A 26,173-nucleotide genomic window follows, 5' to 3' on the forward strand; every position below is an offset into this window, starting at 1 on the left:
TTGTCACGTGCACCTGGTGCTCACTCTACACCGCGTTCATCAGGGAAGACTGGACGTGACGCTGTCTGAGGGGATTGCAGGGTCTTGCCCCTCAGGTCATCTCAAGGCATTCATTTCCCAATGTTCTGACTACATCAAGAGCGTTGTCTACAATAAGAAATGGCTTTTCAGTCCACCCAGTTCTTCTCCTTCTCTCAATCTCGGCAGCAATTCTATACCAACTCCCCTCAGAACACTCTCCTGATTCCACTCACATCTTCAGCCCCATCATCCAAATTGTTGTGACCCATGACTTTCTGAACCCTGGTGTTCACTTGTCCAGGACCAATCTTTCAGAAATGTACATCTGACCATGGTACATACTGGCTGAAAGCTTTCCAAAGACTCAGATTCTGAAATATTAAGTTTTGACAGAAATCCCTTTTCTGTGACTATGAGATCAGATTGTTGTTTTAAATCTCTAAGATTTCTGAATATCTGACAAAGCATGTCATATGAATCTGTGACACTATGGCAGAAATTTCAGAATATCAAAACTCCCAAATAAGTTAAAGGGGTTTACTCTTTTTCTTCTGAGGGTCATGCCCTGAATGTAACACCACCCTACACTCAACTCTAAATCTCAAGCAGAAATCTCTATGCATCCACACAAGCCCAGCTGCACACTGGTGTTGAACTTGTGATGAACTGAGGGCAGGATCTGCATTCCATAGCTGAGCTTCTGCTGGGAGGGCCAGTGCCTCGGACTCCAGCACTCCAAAATTCCAAAGATGGACAGACATGTGTCTCCATAATGAAATCTGCTCTCGGCGTCTGCAGGCCTGACCATAACGGGGAGCATTTATCAGCTCTTGCAGAGGTGGAGCTATGGACTTACACTAAGCAAGTCTGTCTCTATACTCCAGTACAGTGAGGACCAGGGCTTGCATAGAGGGAAGAAGCAGATTTCCTGCCCAGGGATGGACCCATTAACTTCCTCAAATGTATCCTGCAAGTGTACCCCAAGATCAACAGACTGATGTTGGTCTGCCTGGGGCAGAAACAAAGGTCATTGGTACTCACTGGTACTCTTTTTCATGTAAGAAAATGACATTGTTAGATACAAAGTCCTGGAAGATTAAGATTTCCAAACAGGTTTTTTTCCCCATTAAATGCTTGCTTATTTTTGTTTATTCGAAAGGTACAGTGACAGAGATGGAGAGAGAGAAAGTGCTCTTCCGTGTGCTGCTTCACTCTCCAAATGCCCACAAGAGCTGCAGCTCGGTCAAGAAGAATCCACAAACCTAGCCCTCCATCTGGATCCCCAACCTGCGTGGCAGGGATCCCAGTGCTTCCCCAAGCTATTAGCAGGGAGCTAGACTGGAAGTGGAGCAGTCAGGACACAAATGAGTATCCTTATGGGATGCCAGCACTGCAGGAAGAAGCTTAGCCTACTATGCTACAGTGCTAGCCCCTTCCTTACATTTTTGTTTCTAGGAAACAACTGTATTGTTAACTTTGTTGAAATCCGGGAATGCAAAAGGACACAACAAAGAACTTTTCCCAAGAAACAGTTGAAGATCTCATTTCAGTGTTTATGGAGTGGCTTCTCAATGAAAGGTTCTTAATCACAGTAAACCAAATTTTATTGCAGTTTGACTTAATGTTTGGGAACAATGTTTTCAAAATGTGGACTGCAGCCCATTTGCATCACCAGGGCTGTTTACATTTAAAAATACAGACCCTACCGTCTTCTCACACCGACGGAAGCTCTTGGGATTGGGGTACAGGCGATACTGCTACCACGTCCACTACTGACTCCAACAGCACAAGTGGAAGACTCACCCCTACACACTTTTACATGGAGGGAGGTCTTTAAAAATGACCCCGTCGAAGCAATCTTTTCAATGTAGACATCATATGTTAGATCATAAGCTTCTTAATAGTACTCTGTCTTTCTGCTTCTTTCACACTCAGTTCAGGGATTTGTGCACAAACAGGAAACAAAGCAGGCAGAGAAAAACTGTTTATTACTTTATACACATTGCTTTAACATCTACCAAAAAGATTATCCTTTGCTCTTGCCAACCCTGCCTACAAGTTACATTGCCCTTTGCGGTGGCTTTAGCACCATATATAAATCTGCTGCATACATTTGTACACACATACACACCATCTGTATGCACTGTGAAAACACAGGCGAGGCGTGAGCATAGTTGAAGCCTTCTCCCAGGCCACTCAAAAAAAAAAACCCCACAATTTGTTGTACACAAGAGTTTTAACAGACTAGGTATGGCCTTCCGTGCCAAATTGTTTGGGTGGATTTCAGGTGAAAAAAAAAATAGGACAGGAAATAGATCAAAACCAGGAGGAGCATGAGGCAGTGTGAAATGGCATCTGTGATGTCCCTACAGTCACCGTGTGTGACGCTGCAGGCTGCAGAGTGCTAACTGGGGGCAGGTCTGGGAGCAGCGCTCATGGAGCCCCTGACACTGTCCAGCAAGGCACTGCCACTCAGCAGTGTGCTTCTAGAACTGTCTGTGTAGCTCTGCGATGGGGACCACACGTCCTGTCTGCAGGCAGCTCGGTCCTACTTGTCTTGAGTTGGCCAATTAGGAGCAGCTGCATAGGTGAGAACCGTGCTGTGGCCACTGCTATGCCAGTGGGCTGCTTACGAGCAGTGTCACAGGGTCCTTCCTCTCTGTGTGTTTGGCTTCTTGCTGGGGCTGACAGATCTTGGCTAGTGGTGGTCTTCCACTGCCAGGAAGGCACTCTGCCTTCCTCCCTGCCCCCTCCATGACTCCTTAGAGCCCTTCTCCTGACCCTGCAGTGGGCTTGGAGGAATAGGGCTCAGCTCCTCTTCAGCAAGAAGGCAGTGGAGCTACAGGACACAGGCCCATTTCTCCTGGCTGGTTCAGAGATCTCCTTTGGATGCGCTTCCTGCATGGTTCCTGGAAGGTAAGGGTCACAAAGCTGGAGCACATGACAGCATCCTTTGTGATTTCACCTGGAGAGAAATAAAAGCCAATGAATGCTGGGTGGCTTGTTGGGTGGGTGCTGATGGCTGCCTGAGGCAGCAGTGTGAATGATGTGGACATATAAGCCAGGAGCATGATGGGAGCCAAGTAAGAGGATGCACTGAGGGGATGTGATGTGGTTTGGGAGAGCAACAGGTGCCCCCAGGTTAGAGAAAAAGCCTTCCTAATATGCGCCAAGGTCCCTGCTGGAAGCCCCTGCTTGGTGCTCTGCTGGATCCTGCCAGGTACTCTTTGAGCCCCATGGGCACAAACTGACCACCTCTGCTGGCTCCCAAACAAGAAGTGCTTAGCATGACACATGCGCATGGAGAAACAGCTTATTGCAGATGAGGCGGGGGGATGACGTTTTGCAGGGATGTCCCTGTTAAGTTTAGCTCCCAGTTACCTTAGTTAAGAGTGAGGATAGCAAGGATCCTAAAAATGATCTAAGTCCACAGATGGAGGGTCAGTAGTCTGACTGCAATTAAAGGAGCCTGCCAAAGCTATACAACCAGTTAGTGACCAGCCTGGATAGGAAAACAGGCCTCAGGCCCTGTACAAGCATCCAAGGCAACTAGAGCGGAAAGCTTGCACACTGGAGGGGCCGGCGGGGCTGGAGGCTGTGCTGTTACCTTGGCTGGGACGGGAGGAAGGCTTTACAGAGGCAATCTTGTGAGGGCTGTGCTACAGAGGCTCAGGAAAGAAAGGAATCATGAGAACAGCAGAAGGGAGTCGGAAAAAGACACACCAAGCAAACCCAGACTCATCACTGCCACACTGTGAGAAACCACATCCTCTCAGTTACACGTCTGAACAGTTCTAGCAGTGCAGACAGGAGACCCAGCGAATGACCCTACACACACACACACACACACACACTTTCATGACAATCCTTAAAGGAAAATATATCCAAATGAAATTTCTATCTTCCTCACAATTTGCCTGCAGTAAGGGTCATTATCTTGGCTGCACCTTGCTGTATTTTTTTTTTTTCAAAAAGCAGTGCAGGAAACACTAGAACACTTGCACCATGGCCCAAGATGCCCTCACTGAAAGCTGGTTCAGAGGCAGACCTCCAAAATATTATCTGTGACCCCCTCACCCCCCGCCAAGGGGCAACTGACCATTTCTCCAAACTCCTCTCATGGCAAAATGGAGGGGGCAAGTGGGATCTACAGGAGAGAGGATGACAGTGTGAGAGCAAACAGAGATGTCAGAGGAGACTGGGTGGGGTGGCAGGTGACAATGGGGATGCGATGTGGAAGACTGCTCACGGGGCCCTGAGACTCTCCAAGGGGGCCAAGAGTCCTCCCCTGGTCGAGATCACCTACATGATGACGATGGCGCTGCGCGGGGGACGGGCTCTGTGGCTCTGGCTGCCATAGCACTCTCCTTACCTCCAAATTAGTCTTTGCCTTCTTCAAAACATCATGCGTCCTGGTCACTGAAACAGAGACAGCCCGGGGGAGCAGAAATTACTCACCTTGCAGGTTGTGGGCTTTCTCAGCATGTCCTCCTGATCACCTGGTGCCTGTCCCTCCAGGCCCTCTCCCCTCTCCTCCATGCCCCCCTCCCCTGCCAGCACTGGAGGGCCAGGAACACCCCATCCTGCTTCCTCTCCCACACTCCCTGATCCCTGAGCCTCTCTTCTCACTGCTCTCTGGCAGCACAAGAGGGGCTGGTGGAGAAGCAGCCTCCACCCCCAGCATTTCGCCCCAGTCCCGGCACAAGGGCACCTACACTGGCTGACGATGAACTGCTCCAGGTTCTCCCTCTGCTGGTTGGCGGTCCGCAGCCGCTCCGCTGTGCCCTGAAGCAGCCTCTGCTGCTCGGAGACTCGGGCTCTCAGCTCGGTGAGCTCTCTTTCCACTGACTCCCCCTGGGGAGAGGGACAGAATCCCAGTCAGCAGCCAGCAGGCGCAGAGCACCTGTACCCCCACGCATCTGCACCATCCCAGGAAGGATCCCACAAGCCTTCTCAAACACTCTCTAGACCAGATTCCCTCTGCTGCGGCCTTTCGCTGAGGGCGGTTTAGGGAAGTAAGGTTGGGAATCTAGGAGCCTGCTGGCAGAGCAGCACAGGTCTGCATTTGCATGGCAGAAGGAAACCTGGCTCGTCCTAGTCAGTATGAATCTCCCACCTGGAGAACAAGACCTGAATCTCATTCTGATATGTTTCCTCTCTCCTCCTTCTCATGCTAGCTAAGCACAGCAATAGCCAGTATGCAAGTCTGTAAATGTTTGTGCCACTATGAATCCTGCAAAATATCACCTCCCTAGAATCAATCTAGTGGGTCCCACCAGGCATCAGCAACATTTATCTCAGACTGGAATCTCGGGGAGGGCATCCTGAGCCTGCTGACCCAAGAGTCCATCAGAGCTGACCCCTGAGTATTACAGCCAATGTGAAGGAGGAGCCGCCTCTTCTCACGCCTTTAAATATGACATAATGAGATATAATTGTGAAAGCTGCTCTGTTTTTAATGCATTCCCCAAAGCTCACAAACTGAAAATTTAGCCCTCCATGCAAGTGTGTGTAGAGCTAATGGGATGACTTTAGGTTGGGAGGCTCACTCCTCATGGCAGGCCGAATGCTGTCAATGTAAAAGGGAGCCTGCCTCCAAGTGGGGTTTGTTCAGCCTTTTCCTGCCATCCTCCTGCATCCTCTAACTGTGTGATGCTGTGTGGCACGTTAGGATGCAGAGAGCAGGCCCTCAGTGCGGAAGGGTCTCTGAACATGGACTTCCCAGCCTGCAGATCCATGAATTACATCATCGTCAATGTTCCCATAACACCGAACACTTGGTCTTCTGTGACACAGTAGGTGACCCAGGAGAGTAGCCCCAAGAAGCCTGCAGTCTCATGGTGATGTCCTATGATCACTCAGACTAGGTGGATGCGAAAGGAGATGCTGAACAACCCTGGCAGTTAGCTCCAAGTTCTGAGTTATAGAACTTGAACTCTGATGGACAGATGAGCAGTGCTACCAGGCCACTCAATATCCTTTCCTTCCTCTCTTCGATTTCTTCTCCCAGGGCCCAAGGCTGGGGACCTAGGAAGATGAAAGCAGCCACATGGGCTAGAGGTCTGCCTCCAGGGACATCTGTTCCAACTCACCAAGCAGCTACAGAGGACCTGGGGGTGGAGCAGTGATGGGCTGGAAGGATTGGGAGCAGCCAGGGCAGGACCCTGGCCTCTTACCGCTTTGCCTAACAGCACGGGGCTGTGGGAGCTTGGCAAGGCTGCCCGCCAGAACATGGCCAGGAGTGCGGCTGCCTCCTGCAGGGTGTGGTGCAGGGCGCTGGTGCTGCTCCGAAGCTTGCGGAGGCCTTTGCAGTCCAGCACCTGGTGAAAGGGGGCAGCTGAGATAGGAGCTTCATTTTTCCCTTCTGGGCAAAGTTTCATTTCCCCTCAAGTTGTTTAGTGATTGCAGCACAGTGCACAGTACTGCTTGAATCTGCAAAAATCCTGCGCTCTGCCACAGGGAGCACAGGGAGCTCACAGGACTGATGTGGCTTTCCTCGGAGCTGGAAATCCCATTTCCCTCTGAATAGGTCAGCTAATACCTGTTCCTTTCCTTGCTGGGATGCATGAGTGCATCCACAAGGGGGCCTTCACAAAACCTCTGCACAGTGCCCTTCACCCCTCTGGATGCCTATCTACTCAGAAGTGTGTCTTGGCCCTGAGGGAGGGGCCCCGGAGGCAGGGCCATCACATCCCCGGGCCTCCAGCACAGGTACCTCATCTCCTAGCAGGGGACAGCATCCTGAGGAGCTGTGCTGACTGCACTTGCTGCCCTGCTCACTGTGGACAAGGAGCCCTTAGCTGCCAGGCTCTCACCCCTTCTATGCACAGGGCTCATAGGACTGGGAAGCCCTCAACATCTCCGGCCATCTGATAGACCTTATTCCACCCAGAGGGCCATGGGCCTACAGCTCTGGAGCAGACAGTAACCACCCCAAGTTGCTCTGGACAATGGCACCCAAGTAAATGCTTGGCCCCTGCTGCTGCCGTTGCCGCTCAGGCTCAGACAGAAGTTCTCAGTCAACCTCACGTTAGGCACTTAGGATGAAAATAGCGGTGACCGAGATGCAGGGCCTGGCTGGTGTAAATGGAACATGTTTCTTTAGCAGCTTCAGAGAGTGCAGGAAGAAACAGAAAGCAATGGAATGGAGCTAAAGCCAGAAGAAGAAAGCAGAGGGAATGAGTGCACCTGAGAGGCGCCGTGTGCTTACCTCGGTGGCCTGAGCTTCCAGGCCAGGGAAGTCGCATGCTGACCTCAGGAGAGCTGCTACCTTCGCCACCTGCAATTTGCCCTCCTCAATTTGCTGCCTGAGGGCACTATAGTCATCAATGTGACCAATAACGTGGCGACCATGCTTATTGGCAAAACAGCCATCAGTAGCATCACCCTCCAGCTTGGGAGTGTCCTTCCTTAAAGGAGAAGTACACAAACTCAGCTCTGGAAAGGAAACACAAGATCACAGGATCCACTATTATTATCCACGGTGACTTCCTCACTTCATTGCAAAAAAACAGTGGCAGAGACCAGGACAAGAAAGGCAACCTTAAAAGTACAAATGGGTGTTTGGCACAGAAGTTCAGATGCCACGTGACATATGTCTGCATTTCAATCAGAGTGGCTAGGTTTAAGCCTCAGATTCCTACTAATTCATAGCCTGAGATGCAGCAGATAATGGTTCAAGTACTTAGAAGACCCAAATAGGATTCCGAACTTCAGGCTTCAGCTTGCCTGGCCCTAGCTGTTGCAGGATTTGGCAAGTGAACCGGTGCCTGGAAGATCTCTCTGTTACAAAGAATGGAGATACTGCCAGGCAAAGAAGACACAAAGGACAGTAGGAAACCGTAGGATGAAGAACAATGGATGAAAGAATGGAACAAAATGTGTAATGAGTAGGATTGAAGGCCTTGGGAGACACACAGAGAGAAATGTCTAAGCTGAGATAACCTCTGTATAGATGACCAGGGCTGTTTGCACAATATTTTTCCTATGTGGTCTCTGATCCCCTTGCTGGCTACACTTACCATCTCTCCTACTGAAGATGACAGTTTCTGATCCAGGAGTGGAGGAACAGGAGCTGGGGAAGTCCATGACTGGGGGATTCATGCCAACATCCCGAACTGGAGGGGAAGCAGTTGAGTCTAGGGGACAAAGACAATCACAGTTTTCAGGAACCCAGACATGCCCCGCGGGAGAGCTAAGACAGCATGACTGAGATCCGTGACCTCTTGCATAACTATCCTTCAGATCCCACACTCAAAAGCAAGAACCAAGTACCTTCAATGCCTTGAGGCCAAATACAAAAAACATATATCTATAAAGTATAGTTTGTACTTATGATAAAATATGGATCAAAGAATGAGTGGATTTATGGGGAGTTAAATCCAACAGACCACCAATGAGTCTGCTGAGTTAGTACGGGTGGAATGTTGCATTGTAGGGGAAGAAAAGAAGGATCTTTGGGCTAAGGACACCCTAGTAGAGGCCAGGAAACAGCCCCACCATGAGGAAACCGGAAAGTGTCAGAAAGAGGACAGAGCCTGTTTCCCAAGAAGGAACAAGTTTTGAGCCCCTGGATCTGTGCCATGGCAGGTGTATGGGAGCCATGAGAGCGAAAAGCCTGATTGGAGGAGAAGACATGACTGAGTGCTATAACCATCATGGCAGTCCCAGACGGCAAGGCAGCCATCCCAGGGGCACTACGCAGTTCCTGTGGACCAGGAGCTGTACTGGACAGCTCACACATATTCACTACCTAACAACCAACATGATCATTCTATTGTCATCTTCATTTGGCAGATAAAGGGCACCTGTCTGATATATAAGAACCCAGCACAACTGGAGAAAACGAGGACTCTCTTGACCCACAGATGGTAGACACAGGGGTCCGAGAGCCCGGGCAGAAGTTGTTCTTGATTAGGATCCCGTGGAGGACATACCCATGGAGGTGGTAAACTGCATGGAACCCCCAAAAGAAAGACAGGAAGGGAAGTGGGGAAAGGAACACACTTGACATTAGTATGAGACTGTTGTAAATGAGATTGAGAGGGAGAGGTCCAGTTAGCTCGCCTGTCTGGAAAGGCAGGCAGCAGCCAGGGCAGAAGTGGACTTCTGTCCCCTGGACTAAGCAGGTCCTCCACACAGGGTTTCCTCACATCCTTGCTTTCCTTAGGGACAGAGCTTCTGCCACATGCTGAATTCCCCATATATGAAAGACAGAGAAGCTAGTCTAGGCAAGGGAAACTGGGGTGACTGAGTTAGAACCTGCTGAGATGGAAGGAACAGAGATACCGAGATAGCTGGTCCTAATGTTGCTTGTGTCTCTAACACCTGTGAACCCCCACCTGTTTGCTAAAGTCTCAGGCCTTGCGTTTCCCATGGGAACTACACAGATGGTAAATCCTTTCCTACTTTGATAAAATTATGCGAGGATCCCTCAAAAAAAGTGTGTGGGAAAATGAAATTAAAAGTTTTGATACAAGTAGGCATACAGCCTCATGGTTAAGACGCCCACATTGAACGTCAGAGACCCTGAGTATGATTCCTGCCCCGGCTCCCGACCCAGCTTTCTGCTAATGCAGCTCAGATGGCTCAGGAGTTTGGGCCCCAGTCATCCAAGGGGAATCTGGATTCACGGCTTCAGTCCTGATCCAGCACCAGTTGCTGGGGCCTCTGGGGGGTAAACCAGCAGAGGGGAGCCCTCTCTGCCTTCTTTCCTGCCTCTCTGTTCCTTTGCCTCTAAAATAAGAAATTAAAATTTTAAACAAATTTTTAAAAATGTATGATCATTATGGTGCAAATATTTGAAATCCATCAAAGTTTTTTTGTAATATATATATTTTTATTGAAATTTTAAAGGATCCTTATGTGTCTGGAAATACGTGATACTTTTAAAGCACTTCTCAGATACAGAACAGGGACAGATGGTAACATATACAGTTGTTAATTATTGAGAAATTCTTATTGTACCAGGCCCTTGTAAAGTATTTCATTTAATGGCCCAAGTAGCTATAGAACATGCATATTATGATTATGCCCATGGAAAAAAAATAAGAAAACTACAGCTTGAATACCTGAGAGTTTAAACACCACACCCAAAGCAACCAATCTGGGTTTGGCAAACTCAGAACCAGGTCTAACCTAAATCCCATATTCTCTCTTAAATGCTGTCATCGCCTGTTTCAGCCTGACCGTAAGGGGGCGCCATAGAGTCAGGATTGCCCTCTTTGTATTGTACACACAAATAGAGTGCCCACTTGATGAGGACCTCCTAACTGCTCTTCAGTCCTACCTTGGAAGATGGGCTGCTTGTTTCCAGGGTCAGTGCTGGTGGTGAAGCTCTGGCTCATGGAGCAGGCACCAGGGCTGGCTTTGCCAACACCACCCTCCAATTGCAGCTCCAGCTGCAGCCGCAGACAGTTGTTCACCTGGATGCTTTGCTCCAGCTGCCCTCTCAGAACTCGGATCTCTGCCACCAGGCAACTCAAGTCACTGCTCAGAGGGGCCTGGTGGCAGGCATCCAGACCAAAAGCTAGAAGGAGAAAAAAGGACACTGAGCCAAGAACACACAAGCACTTGCTGGAACACTGCTCTGTGACAGTCCTTTCTGCTAAGGACCCCATTGTAATTCTCAGAGTCACAGCTGCCACACAGGCCAACGCGTCAATTCTAGAGATGTCATCATCTCTGGGTGGGGTCTGCAGCACACTGAGACGGCACAAGTCCAGTCTGAAATTTCCCGAAGATTCCAATAGCCCGAAGACATTCAGAGGACATGACATTGGCAGACAAAACCAAGCTTATTCCTTCATCTCCACGTTAACCCGAGTCCTGCTGGCCAGAGAGCAGGGTCCTCCAACGCAGGAGGTCAACAGGGAACTATGCAAGGGCAGGGCCTGAAGTGGACAGGGAGTTGATGATCTCTGTGCTCAGAAATCAAAGAGGAGAAGGAAGAGGAATGCTTCGGAACTGTGGTGGCAATGACGAATCAGAGCCCAGCTCTTAGAGCAAGGATCTTAAGCTCTTCCATGATTTTTAACCTCCACTCACCACTTACCATTTTACATTCTAGTGTCAAGAGACCTAAGACATACTCTTCAAGTTCACAATCTCGCAGGGAAAATTCTTCAGGCCAAACACATTTCAAAGAGGTAGAACGATGTGCTTCATAGCAAGGCAACAGGACCTACAGTTCATGTTCACCCTGAGCTACTTGGACCCACCTGCATCGGAGCCACACTCTTAGACAAACACATTCACTTTTGCAGAGAACAGTGTGAATATTCTTGCTACATTAATAAACAGACTGTGAATATTCTCTTGCCACTTCAGTTAGGTTTTGACACTAAATCTTTAAATCCGGAGAGCTTACTGGATGTGGGAATTGAAAATAAGAGATTTTGGAGGCTAAGATGCCAGGAAAGTGGTTCAGAGTGAAGCTGTTTCAGGGTCCCACGATCTTCAGTCTGGCCCTTCCTTTCCTATATTCACCAAGTTTTGCTTCTAGTTTGTTTGAAACATTTTTCCTCTGCTCATTCCCTTCTATCCACCCAGTCCATTACATCAGACTCCCTTCTTTAAATGGCCACCAAATAGGCTCCTGGGACGCTAATACCTCCCAGTTCCAGTATGTTCCACTAGATGTGGTATTTGAAATTTCTGTTTTCATCTTACACTTGCTTTTCTTTAAAAAAAAAAAAACTTTTATGATCTAGTACATAACACACTATTATCTTCATTTATCTGCTTTCTATCATACTGTTCACCTCCGTTCTGCTAACCTGATTTCTCACTCCCACTGACATTAAGTGTCCTCTACAGACCCAACACTCATCCTGACTTTGTAGTTCAACTTTCCTCTCGGCCTGATGAACCCTTAGAATTCTTTAAGTTCTAGTGTAACTTCTCTTGAAAAATATTTGGAAAACAATCAAGCTTTAGGAAGATTAAAATTTGGCTGAAGAGAGAAAACCTAATCTGAATTTCACTCCCTTGCACCCACCATATATCAGCTCGTCTTCACCTGGCAGTTCTTCCAACATGGGAGGCCAGTTCTTGCCTCCTTGTGATTTTTCCAATGCCCAAATTCCTTTATATTTTCCAATCAGCTCAGGATTTCTGGACACACACCATCACAGCCCCTGACTTCATGACATTCCCAGTTTTTCAGTGCCCCCCTTCCAAGAGGGGTTCAGCAATCTAACAAGGGGACATTCCACTTACACTATCATGTGGTCTCAAGCCGAGTTACCCACCCTTGACTAAGTGTCTCCCGTGTACTCAGGTTTGTAGCTGACTTCCTCTTCCTAAAGCCCCTGAATGGGCACAGGGCCAGGCCTCGGGAGTCCATCTGCTTAGCACAGATACTTGACCAAGCTCAGGATTCTGCTTAAATTTTTGCTAAATTTCATCACCCCTCTGTTCCAGCTCACTGTGATGTATGATACGATGTTTCAATTACCTTTCTCCACTTGAGGGATGGGAAACACACCCAAATTCTCAACTGCTGAAATATGATTTTAGCAAGGTAGGAAAATCTTCAATAAAAGAACTTTACATCTAAACCTAAGCTTAGACTCATTTTTAGTGGTATCTTTGTCTTTGTTTCTGGGTTGTCAATGTATGCTATTTATAATATTCAAGATCTTTTTAAACAATGGCAAAAGTGGTACAATCTAGATATTGCTTAACTTGTATCAAGTCATATAAGTGATTAAAGTTTAGAGGAAGGAGGGTGGGAGGGGAGAGGCGGGGGTGGGAATATTATTATGGTCTTAGAGTTATATCTACAAACCACATTGAATCTTTTTTTGAAAAAAATAATTAAAAAGTATTTTTTTTACAAACTTTGACTCCTGTGGTCCATTTTTAAGGATGCCCCCAATAAGCTTACCCCTGACAAGGAGGAGGGGGCACACATACCTTTCAGCCCCCTCTTCGAATTGCTGTGAAGTGCTTCATAGATCTGTAGCTCCGACTGGAGGCTCTGAAACAGCTGCTGCTTCTCCTCACACTGCTGCTGCAGGAGGGCCAGCTTGTGCTGCAGCCTGCCGGGTGAAGGGCAAGGGTCAGCCGGACGGAGGGGCCACTGGGTCATGCCAGGACAATAAGCTGGCAGCCAACATTTGTATTGCAGCGTTGGCCCCAAATATCAACTCAGGGACCAGGAGGCCATGTTATAGACGTGAATCAGACACGAGAAGTAGCAAGGTGACTTGGCTGGATGTCACACCATCAGGCACATTAGGCACACAGTGTTGATGCTGCTCCCTGTTTTCATGCACTTCCTGTTTTCAAGCACTTGTAGGACTTGTGTGGGAGACAAGCATCACCCAAACCCGAGCTGATTTAGAAGCTCTAGGACACAATGTCCTAGATCTCACAGGAAGCATGAGAAGGCTTTCTCCTGTCTCTGATATATGAAAGCCTCTGTAACAGAGTTTCACTCTCTCCACTTGGCCATTTTAAAAATACTTCTCTGAGAAGTCCTTGCTTCTGCTCATAGTCAGGGACAGCTAAAGAAAAACGGCAGCCGTCTTCCCTACTAACAGGCATCCCCTTACCTGGAGTCCTTTTCCTGCAGGGACAGACGTTCCTCCCTGAAATGCAAGATCTCCTGCTGCTTCTCCCGCAGGTCTCCCAAGAGCTGCTGCCTCTCCACTTTCTGGTGCTCCAGCTCCTTCTCCAGCTCTTGCAGTCGGGATCGGGAGGACAGCAGAGCCTCCCTCAGGCATTCTGTTTCCTGGGAGTGCTCTGGTGGGCAGAACAGTGAGGGTTTACATGCCAGGGAGAAAGCTCCACAGGAAGAGAAGCCCAAGCACACTGCTCCTGACAAACAGGACTAAGACCAGGAAGGCAGGCCCCTGTGCTGGTGTTGGCTGACTATAACCATCTACCCTGGGAGGCAGTGCAGTCCATCCTTGCAATGTCCTTGATCCATGACTTTCTATGGCCTCTGCTGCTCCAGAGAAAACACTCAGGTCTCCAATATTCACCATTTTCCATGTACCAGCATAGCATCTGTTTCATAAGCTACACTTAAACTTTGCAAAAGATCAACATCAAGATTTGCCTGTGAGTTTTAAGGTATTTCATCAGCTTAAATATTGGGTTATTTGCACTTTTCTGGGCTTCTGGTATCTTTATGATCACAAATTCACAAACATAATCAGTAGACACTTTTGAGAGTAAGGCTGTAGGATATACCTTTCCTCTAGGAAATGAAACTCCAGGACTCAAAAAATCGTACTAATTTAAATCAGTCATTATCTTGTCACCCAAGAGGTCTTTTCTAGAAATCTTCACAAGTATGCAATAGGATTATGCTAATTTGGCCTTCTATTAACTTCCATTACTTTTCCCACAAATGGCCTTTCTGTCCATATTTTCTTGCTCTGAGATGACTAATTCAGAAATATCTCCTGATGTATTTTTCCTCCACCATTCCTTCATTCTAGGATTAACCCTTACAGATATGCTTGGTCTTTTCTTAGAACAACTTTTCAATAAATATCTGTAAATAAATAAAAACGTTATTGATAAAAATTGACTTCAACAAGTCAAGTAACACTAAGTTCAGCTGCCTCCTTGCCACTTGGGAAATAACACCACCTATGGATGCTTATTTAATGGGGCCTGGAGATTTCTGGAGAACATTTGCTAGTACCTCTCAACACAGAATGACAGGGGTACTGACTGAAGAGGAATCATGGGTGTAGGAGTGAGGGGAGGTGAGGAGGAGGCGTAGGCATGGCAAGGTAGGAGGGACACACAGAGCTGTGGAAAGTTCAGAGAGACTTGTGACAGGAAGTAAGTTTTCATATTTCTTCCTTTCCCAGTTCCAAATCAGCTGTAAGGTATGGAGGAGGGAGAAGGGTGTAGAATTGATACCAAACTGAGAGCAGTGGGCTAGCCAGTGATGATAGGTATACATAGATGGCCTTTATAGAAGTGATAGGTTTCCTAGAGCCATTTGCCTCTGGAAGTTCAAGGGCCCTTGGTTAAAATCTTTCCTGAAGCAGCCAGTTCTAGACTGAGAAGAGCTATGGGAATTTGGGATTGGTGGGTTTGGGCAGCTCTTTTATCTCAGCCCTCCTCTCTCCACTTCTCTCTTTGGTGATTGGTGTAGCCAGGGAAGAAATGGACCCAAGGACGACCACAGTGTGCGTTTGGATCACTCACCTCTAGACACATGGCTCAGCTGGGCCTGAAGGCTCCGATTTTCTTCCCTGAGGACTTTGTTCTCATTGTAGAGCTGAGGAATGGATTCCAGGCCTTGGCCACAGAAATTTGAGGTGGATCCTGTACCCAAAAGCATACACATTGCGGTAACATATGCTTTCAAGAAATTCCCCACTCTATATATCCCAAAGATACTATCCCAACTCTGCAGAAGACTCTGGGGACCAATGACATGGAACTGAATAAAACATAAGGATCAAGTGCTTGGGTTTCTGTGCGCCTCGTGTTAGTGGGTTTTCTGATGCATTATCGCATGTCACAGCTGTGAGTGCACTGTAGATCCTTTCTCCCTAAGTAGTTGCTGTTGTCATATGGGCAGGATAATGGTGTACAGAAGGGATGGTCTCCAAGTGACCATAACTCAGATGGAGAGTGTGAGCAGAAAGGCAACTATAGTGAAGTGACTAGGGGAGGATGCTCGGGGACCACTCTCTATCACTTGCCAATCACATGGAAAATGACATGAAGAGTTAATTTGCTGATAATGTAAACAAAACTAATAGACACTCAGCTAGTCTAATTGGAAAAAAAAAAACTAGAAAAAAGACCAAATAAGTAAAAGCAAAGATGACAAAATAAATATTACAACTGATACCACAGAAATGCAAAGGATCATCAGCAACTACGGTGGACAATAGAATGCCAAGCAACAAAAATCCAGAAGAAATAGGTAAGTTTATAGACACATACAATTTATGAAAATCCTGCACAGATTAAGAACAAGGAATGCGTCTGTATCAAGAAAGAAAGGCCTCCAAACAAAGAAAAGCCCAGAAGTGGCTTGCTTCACTGCAATTTCAGAAACAAAAAATTCTTCTCAAACTATTAAAAAAATTTGGAAGAGTGGAAATCCTTCTAAACACAGTCTATGAGGCCAATACTACCTTGAAGTCAAAACCAAACAAGGACACAACAAAGCAAAAAACTACAGAACAATGTCCCCAATGCACATAGATGCAAACATTACTCAATAAGAAATTAGCAAATTATATCCAATAGCACATCACAAAGATCATCTACCCTGATCAACAGGGATTTATGCCAGGGTTGTGTGGACTGCCCAACATGCACAAGCCAATAATTGTAACATCACATTAATAGAACGAAAGATAAAACTCATATGGCTAACTCACAGACACAGACAAACTATATGATTCGATATCTGTTCAGGATAAAAGATGTTCTACCTTTGCTTATATGTATGATGCCATGAAACAAACAGCAAAAAGTTAAACTTGTAACTATCACTAAGGGACTATACCACTGCAGTAATATGGCGGGGGGGTATGGTACGAGAAGAAATCGGGGAGGGTGAGAGGAATCCCTACACATATCATAGAAAAGCATAATAATGAGTTTTAAAAGAGGAAAAAAATAAAAATCTTGAACAAATTGGGTATAAAAGGAACATATTTCAATGTAATAAATGATATCTTTGAAAAATCCATAGAGAGAACATCACATTGAATGGAGAGAAATCGGAAGCATTTCCTCTAAGATCAGAAACCAGGAAATGATGTCTGCTCTCACTACTCTTACCCAACGTAGTACCAGAAGCTTTAGCTAAAATAATTAAGCAAGAGAAAACTTAGAAACAGGAAAAGCTAACTTATTCTGATGTGGAAATGACACGATTCTATACAAAGACTATTAGAACTGCTAAAACGATTCATTAAAGTTGCAGGATTTGAAATTAACACCCAGATCTTAGTGGCAGCTTTCATAGCAATAATAAACTCACTGAGAAAGAAATGACAACAGTTCTCACAAAAACTATGAAATACCTTAAGATAAATTTAACCAAATACATGAAAAACTTCAGTATGAAAAACTTTTATAAAAAGCTAATGAAAAAAATTGACCCCTCTCCCAACAAAACCAGAAAGATTTCCAACATTCATAGAATGGAAGACTTAATCATATTAAAAGTCTACACTTCCACGCATTTTACAGATTCCCTGTATCTCTATCAAAATATCATTGACATCTTTCAAAGAACTAGAAAATAATCTTAAAGTTCATACTGAAACACAAAAAGCCTCCCTCCCCCGCACCCCAATTAGACAGTCATTTTGAGCAAAAAGAACAAATCTGGGTTATCAAGTATCTGAAATCCTACAGAGTTGTGATAACCAAAGTAGCAGGATATTGTCATGAAAATGGGCAGCACTGATTAGTGATACAGAACAGAAATCCTAGAAAGGCATCTATGCAGCTAGAATACCTGACTCTCTCTGCCCTTCCCTAAAAAGGCATCAAAACATACACTGGGGAAAAGAACCTCTCCAATAAATGATGCTGGGAGAATCCAATACACATGCACAGAAGGTTCAAACCTGACCGCTATCTCTCACCTTTAAAAAAAAAATCAACACAAAATGGATCAAAGATCTAAACGGAAAAATCTGAAACAATAACATAGTAGGAGGACATACAGAGAAAACACCTCAGGACCTTGTTGCATACAACAAATTTCTGGACAAGATCACTAAAACTGGACCAGGGGTATTAAATCCAACTGAAAAACTGCTATACAGCCAAGGAAGCAACTGTCAGAGTGAAGAAATGACCAATAAGATGACAAAAAATATTCTCAAGCTTTTCATCTAACAAAAAGTTACTAAAATGCCAGAATGTATGAAGAACTCAACAAACTCAAAGCCAACAACATCAAAACAGCCAATCATATCACAAAGGGCACAGAGAATCAGCATGAGAATGAATGCAGGTGAAAGGGAGTGAACAAAAACCAAGATCTGGGCTTCCCTACCACTGCCACGGGTGGTGGAGCTAAGCCTGTGTTCCAGCTGCTCCCGCAAGCGGTCATTAATGCAGATAGACTCCTCCAAACGCTGGCGTAGGTTCCGAATTTCACCAAGATGCTCTTCCAGTAGATCAGCCCCTGTAGGCATTTCACCAGGACACAGACAAAAGTGGAATTAGAGCGTACTGATTATCAACAGATATGCAAGGGTGGGCATGGCCAGCAGCCCCTCAACAAGATCCTAAAACATCACCATCCTTCTGCCAACCCGCCTGGTCAGACAGGTACCTAGGGGACCCAGGAAACTTTATTCAAAAGTAAGTAGGCAAGGCCCAGTGTGATGCTCAATTGGTTAATCCTTCTTGCAAGCACTGGGATACCCTATGGTACCGGTTTGTGTCCTGTCTGCTCCATTTCCCTTTCAGTCCCATGCTTGTGGCCTGGGAAACTAGTAGAGGATGGCCCAAAGCCTTGGGACCCTGCATCCAAGTAAGGAGACCCAGAAGAGGCTCATGGCTCCTGGCATCAGATAACTCAGCTATTGCAGCCACTGGGGAGCAAACCAGAGGATGGAAGACCTTTTTCTCTGTCTCTCATTTTCTCTATAAATCTGACTTTCCGATAAAAATAAATACTTAAAGACACAAAAAGAATAAATGGGCTTTCTTAACCACTGCACCATCGCGCTGGGTCCTTTTTTTTAAATTAATTAATTAATTTTTTTAGATGGGCTTTCTAAGACAGTATCCTACTAAAGAAATCACTACCACAGAACTGCCTGGTATGTGAAAGGGAGTTCTAGACATTTTAGAAAAGATACTAAAGGCTTCAGAAATCATGATCACCTCCTGGATGTGACTTTGAAAATGAAAGGAAAGGCCTCACCAAACTATCTCCTAAAACTCCCTTTGTTCCTTTCTCTTTTAAAAATTTATTTATTTTTATTGGAATGTCAGATTTACAGAGAGAAGGAGACAGAAAGAAAGATCTTCCATCCACTGATTCACTACCCAAACGGCCACAACAGCCAGAGCTGAGCCAATCCAAAATAGGGAGACCGGATCTTCTTCCAGGTATCCCATGTGGGTACAGAGTCCCAATCTTTGGGCCATCCTCTACTGCTTTCCCAGACCACAAGTAAGGAATTTGACAAGTAGTGGAGCAGCCAGGACATGAACCAGCACCAATGCAAGCACTGAGCCACTGAGCCATTGTGCCAGGCCAATGGGCACAATGGATATGTGACTGAACATTCTTTAGCAAAGGACAAAGTCCTTCCTCCCATCCTCTGATGGAAAGCTTAAAGTAAAAGTACATGACCTTCAACTCATCTTGTGTGGACAACAGTGTTTACTGAATGTTTTCCTCACGTCACTTTTAACAAGGCAGGAATAATGCACAGTGTGCATGGGTCTGAGGAATCCACAGGTGCATCAGGGGAGGGAGAAGCACCTCTAGGAAAGACACAGAAAAGCAGGGTGCTAACAGCACATCACAACCACTACGTCCATTGCTTGAGTTTGGCCAGTCTTTTTGCAAAGCTTATTACTGTCTTTCTTTTGAGGCTGTTGTGCTCCAGCATTCACCTGCTTACTAAATTCACCAATCTGATACAATTGGGTTTATGTGCAAGGCACAGGTTGTTACATATTTTTATTACAACGCCTGCGTGCTGGAAGACCTGTGAATGTCTGTGTCCAGATTTCTGGAAGAATCTAACAGAGTGGTCAGGGTGAAAAGGGAAGGGACATAAACATGAGAGCACAGAGGCAGGTCCCTGGTTTTCCCTTGTCCTTGCAGAGCACCGCGGCAAGAGAAATGAAGGCTGCATGCAGAGAGGATCATGTGTACAAGCAGCCCTTTCCTTTCATACTCTCTATGGGACCTCAAAACTGGAGGGACCATGAAAAATTCTGGTGAGAATGTCAGATTCCAAATGAGATTTCAGAGGCTGTCCCACTTGGTGCTTTACCTGTGGGTTTGGAGTGAAGCTGGAATAAAGATGAGCCTGAGGACAGGTCCCCAGACATACTCCCCTTCTGAGGTCTCATCATGTCCCACTGGCCATGGCTGCCCAGGTACCCAGGCTCCAGAATTCTGCCCAGCTCTATGGTGCCCCTTGCAGGAGACTGGGGCTGAGCAGGGCTGAGGAAGAGGGAAGAGCTGGCATCCAAATGGTTGCTTGGCAATGGAGCTCTGGAGGAAGGTGGGACAGTGCTAACACCTGGGAAGAAAGAAACATGAGTTAGAGACACAGGAAAGAAGCAACACTGACACATGCATTGCCTAAGAATGAAGACTAACTAGGGTCCCATGGGATGTCAGAGATCCTAGGCCAATGCAGGAGACCTTGTAAATGAACATGCATAACCTAGAGGCTATAGAATTTACTGTTTGTATTTCTTAGCATGAGATACAAAGAAATAGCGGACGAATCAAGCGTCTAGGGTACAGAAAGGGAAAGTCCAGAGACCTTCCTCTACTATTACTGTAATTCCCCATAATAGGATACAGGGAAATGCCAGCAGCAGAACTGACTTGCATAGTTAGGTTCCCTGGGATGAGGTGCAGGATGGAGCACAGTGAGACATTCTATGGACAGGACTAGTTTATCTCCAAGTACTTTCCTTGCCAGAAGCCAATCATCTTACCATTTCTACTCAAGAGTTTTCAGAGGAGAAAACAGACATGAAGTCCTGCTGCAAGTGGTGAAGAACTCTTTTCTGAGGTTGAAAAAGTTTCTACATGAGGTAATGGAGAAGGGTCCTATCCTCTAGGAGTCAAACAGCTTCAAATATCATTTTTTGGCCAAAGGATCGCTAAACATTATCCCAAGTGGGGAGGTGGAACCCTTCATTTTATTAGCTAATTCTGTCATTGATCATATGAAATCAAAGACTTTCCCCTCAATCCCCATAATCTTTGGGTCTATATTTAAAAAAAGAAAGAAAGAAAGAAAGAGGAAGCAGCAGCCCAGCATGAGGGAGGGACACGGAAAGAGAAAAAGACAAGACTGCAACTCGGGGGAAAAAATTAGAAATCTGTTTCTTTCAGGGATTATGAACATGGACTGCAACGTAGACACGCAGCTTCCCCTGAGCAAACCAAACTTCTCCGAAGAGTAAAATGAAACTACCACTATCAATTTTCATCCCTATCTGTAACTGCTTCTCAGATGTGGTCACACAGCAGAATAAATGAGAAGATATAAAATACGTGCTAACACTGTGATGCCCAGAGTTGCACTTGGTGGGTAAGGGATAAATCTTGAGCACTGAATGGCTTAGAATTCATGCCAGATAAATCTGATAGGCAATAAAGTTTGAGAAGCATTCTCACGGTTTTCTCCAGTCCCAATTTATAAAATTCTAGATCCTTATTAGCATCATGGAAGTTAAAGAGCAACTGAAACTACAAGCACCAACATTTTAACAGGAATCAAAGACAAGATTTTCTACCTTTTTCACACCCTATTCAATGCTGCCCCAACAAACGATAAAAGAGAGCACTAGTAGTTGTAGATCAAGGCCATGGGAAGGTTCTAATCCGCCAGTAACAACGATTACCATTCCCATGTTCCAGTGTCCTTAGATGCCCAGTCCAGAGCATAAGCCCTCAACCATGCAAAACAATCATGCAGACACTTGAACAAGAAGAGATTAGTTCCACTGCAACCCGAGAAGCTGCCATGCACCACTGTCCACGAGGACAATTTATTCACAGAAAACAATGATCAAAGTGATGGTTCCTTAGAGAGCATTTGACATGTAAGCACAGAAAGAATCTACAACTTCCTCACAAATGCCGGCACCAGCCACATTCTAAGTTAATAGCCTCATGCCAGCTAAGACTCCAATTCCACCCACAACCACAGACTCCTGCATGCACAGCGCTTCCCTGCATCTTTTCCTATCGACAAAAACATGTTGACAAACACGGGAAGATAAAGAAAAAGGGTGTGAAGTAAAGAAATGTAAGCTACCAAATACTCTTGACATTTGGGCATAGGATACACTGGTTCCCCATCAGTTGTTGGTGCCAGAACTATTAAAGTAACAGGTTTTAGGTTGAAACACCAGCACCTCCCATTGGTCTCCAATGGGAAAGAAAAGGCTGCTGTGAGCTATCTCAAGAGGTTTCGTTTTGTTTTGTTTTCAGCTGAGTTCAGTCCCACACGCTGGGCAGGACAGTAGTACATCCACCTAAACAGAAAGAGCATAACAGAAACATCAAACCTGAAGCAGAAGACTGGGTTCCACTCCATGTCACTCACTTGCTTGAGACATTTAATGAGTGACTGCACTCCCCTCAGTCTTGGGACCCTTCCTTGGTGCAATTTAGCACTTCAGAGTTTAAGGAGGCTCAAGTAGGACACAAGTCACAGGTGCTGACAGGTAAACCCTAAACAGCTCCACCTGTGTAAAGCTAATAAACAGAAGAGTTTGCCTACAGCCTGGAGAGACTCTTCTGAAAATGGTCATGTTTTAGCTAGCTCTAGAAACTCACCTAGGAACATACTACATCAAGTAGCCATTTTCAGGCTTTACAAAAGTAAGAGTCTTATTTAAATGACATTTGGGGCTTCAGTGTTACAAACTCTTGGCTGCGGTATGGGTCACAATATACCCTTGTCATCAATCTCTAGCTCATCCAAGCTCCTTTCACAGCACAAAATATGGTTCAGAGACTATTTGTGCTGATTTCTAAATTCTTTTAAAGCACCACTGTAAATTCATCATACGAGCTTTTCTCCCACTAACCTTGTAAGTAATCACACACAAAAATATGACGGGGCACCATCCACAAAATACATGGAGTGCTCTCCTAAAATATTATTGTTGCATCTGTTAATCACATGACTGTATAAAATCCTCTCTCTCTGGCCATCAGAGAACAGAATTTACACTCGGACTTCACAGCCATTGGGAGTGGCTCTAGACATCCATAAATCACCTGTCTTGGGGCTGGAGTCAACCCTGTACAATACGAAAAAGGGCTCTGTCGCATTCATTCTGATTCCCTCTACCACCACCTTCCTCCCCCCCCAAAATCAGTGATTTGGGAACTGAACTTGATTTTTGCAGGAGGAGGATATGGCAGCCACATAAAGGAGTCTACTCCATGTAGCTATACTTGTCATGGCCATGTTATCCTGCATGGCATGAAGTCTCTTTCAGACCCCAGCAGTAAGCGCCTCTCCAGTCTGTCAGGGATCCAGAATCCTTGTGGTACTGTGAACACTGAGCAAGCACCAGGTCTAGAACTTCTGGAACATGTGTACCTTATAACTGATTAGCACAAGACACACATGCCAAAGATCACAGAAAATGCATTTTCCAAAAAGCGAGCAAAGCTTTCCCTCGACCTTCCATTTGCAACGCGGACCCCTGCATTGTGTTTTTTAACTGTGCCATCAAGCTAAAGCCATGCAGAGCACCACATCGTGAGGCTGCCTCTTGCAAGCACACCAACACAGCAGTAAGTGCTCACTTTCTCCCAGCTGCTTCTGAAGCATCTGCAGCTCCTGTTGAGCCTCAGCCAAAGAGAGCACCGGTGTCTCACAGCAGCCGAGGGAAGGGCCAAGGGGGCTGAGAGGCAGGAAGCTGGATGGAGCTGAGGGCAGTGGTGCCTGGGGGAGGCTAGCCAACTTGGGCATGGAGTTAAAACAGAAGCCTAGAAATAGAAAGTTAGAGGGGGAGAAAGAAAGGAGATACTCCATTAGAGAGAAAACAAGAGAAGGAAACAGATAAAAGACGGAGAAGGTGAAACCATTTCCTGTCCAGATATCACTTTGAGGAGTGGAGACTGAGACAGTGGTCGCTGCTATCAGAGAGGCTGGGCTGGCTGTTCCTCCATCCTTTTCTCCCCAGACAGAGCTGTCCTGCTGTTCTGTGTTCAGCTTGAAGGCAAATGGCTGCAGTAAGCAAGGGGAGCTAACTGAGCTCTGTCCTAGCAATCCTGGGCCAAGATGGGTTAGCATGGTTGTACCTGAATGTTCTCAAGGGTACCCAAAGTGGATTCTTGTCCTTGTGCCTGGGACAAGAATCTCTTTGCTTTTAGAACTCTTCTGGAAGCATCAGTGCCCACCCTGAGAAGGGCTGCAGTAGACAGAGGCTGTGGGCAAATTTGCTAGTATATGCAGCTCAGGATCCTGTAGGAAACACAACTCAGAATCCAAATTCAATGTGTATATTCATTCACCTACTAAGAAATAGAGAGTTCAGTGGAGTGGCTTAGATACAATGACGGGGCATTCTAATCGATTAGGTAAAACTTAAACACACACAGATTCCTTAGGCTTTAATGCAAAACTGCAGATGTATAAACTCTGGGAATAAACTTGGAAATATGCATTAAAATGTTTTTCCCAGGTGATCTTTAGGTAGCCCATCCGCTGATACATGTTCAGCTCTGGGGCGTTCCAATGTTTGAATCTGTCTCTTCTTTGCTCACAACAGTTCCCAGGGAGCTTTCCCAGGTTGGGAGCAGACACCAAGGCTGATCTGTGGAAACATCTGATGTGTGAGTCAGTGCTTTCATCCATAATTGCAGCTCTTACCCCTTGGTGATGACACCATATAAGACACTTGAGCCAACAGGTAACATCCCAGGCATTATTTGGGAAGGAATTTGGGTTTTAAGATCTCTCTGGGACTGACATCTTGCTTAACTAATCCTCTACTTGCAAGCACTGCCATCCCACATGGGTACTGGTTCATATCCCAGCTGCTCTATTTCCTTCCAGCTCTCTGCATATGGCCTGGGAAAGCAGCAGAGGATGACCCAAAGCCCTGGGCTCCTGAACCCGCATGGGAGACCCAAAAGAGGCTCCTCGCTCCTGGCTTAGGACCAGCGCAGCTCCAGCTATCGCAGTTATTTGGGGAGTGAGCTAGTGGATGGAAGATTTTTCTCTGTCTCTCCTTCTCTCTGTAAATCTTCCTTTCAAATAAAAATAAACAAATCTTTAAAAAAAACTTTTCTTGTCAGTCTTCCTTGCTTAGATGCAAAGCAGGTAACCTGAGGTCTTCAGCTTTAGGAGAACAGCTTTTCCTCCATGGTTTCCTGGTCCACTTTGACCCCAGGACTCTTGAGGTCAGGCTTAGCAAGAGTTGGGACACTTATTATTTTCTTTATTATTTATCTCTGAATTGCCCCAGGGGAGACAAAAGGTAGCCCCGTGCTTCCCGAGAACCTCAACCAGAGTCAACCCTCACCTCAGCCCACACTGAGGGTGCCCAGTGAGTTGCAGCAGGAGGTGACAGTGGAAGAAGACAAGGTTTGTCCTATTCCCACCATATCCCTGCTGCAGAGCTGTGTGTGAGAAATTCAGCCCTGGCAGCCACACTGAGGCAAGAAAGTGAAATGTACTCTTCTGACTACTCCCAGGAGATGCACCATGTACGTCTCCAAGATCACCACTGCATCCATCAGACCATGAATGGTAACACCATCAGAACACAGCTGAGGGCCCTCAGTATGAGGCGGCACCACCTGCTGCAGAGGCGCCCTGCAGACGGAATGGGAAAGCAGGGCAGGAGATCCGCAGGTGTGCATGTCTTTAAGCCCCTTTCACCACTTTATTCCCCTCCCCCACTCCTTGGGTTAAAAGAGAAAAAGGAATGAAACTATTTAAATGATTAGCCAACCAACCATCGGTCAAACCTAGAATGCAGATCGATACCTTCTGTAGATTACTTATTTCCTAAAAAAAGCAAAACCAAACTCAAGAACTTAAAATATTTAAAACAAAAAACAACATGGGGAGTGAGGATGGCCTGTGGATTTGATGCATACGGGACCCTAACAGGCACAAGTCTGGTCCCTGGAAGAAGTCAAAAAGCTGAGAGAAAGATGAAGCTACTATTCCTCTGGCTATTGCATACCTGGCTGGGCCTGGCTGGCCTCCTTTGTGGGACTCTGGGGAGTTGCCAAGCTGATAGGGTTGCTGCTGGATTCGGCCTTAACTCCCTGAGATGCACTGTTGGCTGATGGTTTAGAAGACAATGAAGCAGAATGACTTGAATGATGGATGGAATCTACAAAATCCATGAATGAAAAAAAAAAAAACATTTGGTGGTCTGGAAAGAACTGGCATCTTGGCCTTGTATCTGACCACAGTACCAAGGCTAGAGTCTGGCTACCAGGGAAAGC

The 26,173-nt window shown here is 46.1% G+C and overlaps 1 protein-coding gene across 3 annotated transcripts in view; it reads right to left on the minus strand.

The window, feature by feature from the left end:
• Window positions 1-1,998: 1,998 nt before the first annotated feature.
• LOC121168386 (myomegalin-like) overlaps window positions 1,999-26,173 on the minus strand; it is a 143,493-nt gene continuing 119,318 nt past the window's right edge. The window contains exons 31-45 of one of the 3 annotated variants that reach the window (XM_040998446.1): window positions 25,906-26,007; window positions 23,513-23,695; window positions 19,995-20,246; window positions 18,029-18,160; window positions 15,199-15,318; window positions 13,581-13,770; window positions 12,940-13,064; window positions 10,310-10,549; window positions 8,043-8,159; window positions 7,232-7,458; window positions 6,910-6,925; window positions 6,198-6,325; window positions 4,737-4,875; window positions 4,394-4,440; window positions 2,863-2,986 (exon numbers count right to left, since the gene is read on the minus strand). In XM_040998446.1, the coding sequence (XP_040854380.1) occupies window positions 2,945-2,986; window positions 4,394-4,440; window positions 4,737-4,875; window positions 6,198-6,325; window positions 6,910-6,925; window positions 7,232-7,458; window positions 8,043-8,159; window positions 10,310-10,549; window positions 12,940-13,064; window positions 13,581-13,770; window positions 15,199-15,318; window positions 18,029-18,160; window positions 19,995-20,246; window positions 23,513-23,695; window positions 25,906-26,007 (2,060 nt within the window). In that variant the 3' untranslated portion in view covers window positions 2,863-2,944. Of the gene's footprint in view, window positions 2,987-4,393; window positions 4,441-4,736; window positions 4,876-6,197; window positions 6,342-6,909; window positions 6,926-7,231; window positions 7,459-8,042; window positions 8,160-10,309; window positions 10,550-12,939; window positions 13,065-13,580; window positions 13,771-15,198; window positions 15,319-18,028; window positions 18,161-19,994; window positions 20,247-23,512; window positions 23,696-25,905; window positions 26,059-26,173 lie in introns of all 3 variants that reach the window. The other 2 variants (XM_040998447.1, XM_040998444.1) reach the window with 2 other exon arrangements.

This window comes from Ochotona curzoniae, unplaced genomic scaffold, assembly GCF_017591425.1.
Source record: "Ochotona curzoniae isolate NIBS_2020 unplaced genomic scaffold, NIBS_Ocur_1.0 scaffold_1037, whole genome shotgun sequence".
NCBI classification, from domain to species: Eukaryota; Metazoa; Chordata; class Mammalia; order Lagomorpha; family Ochotonidae; genus Ochotona; species Ochotona curzoniae.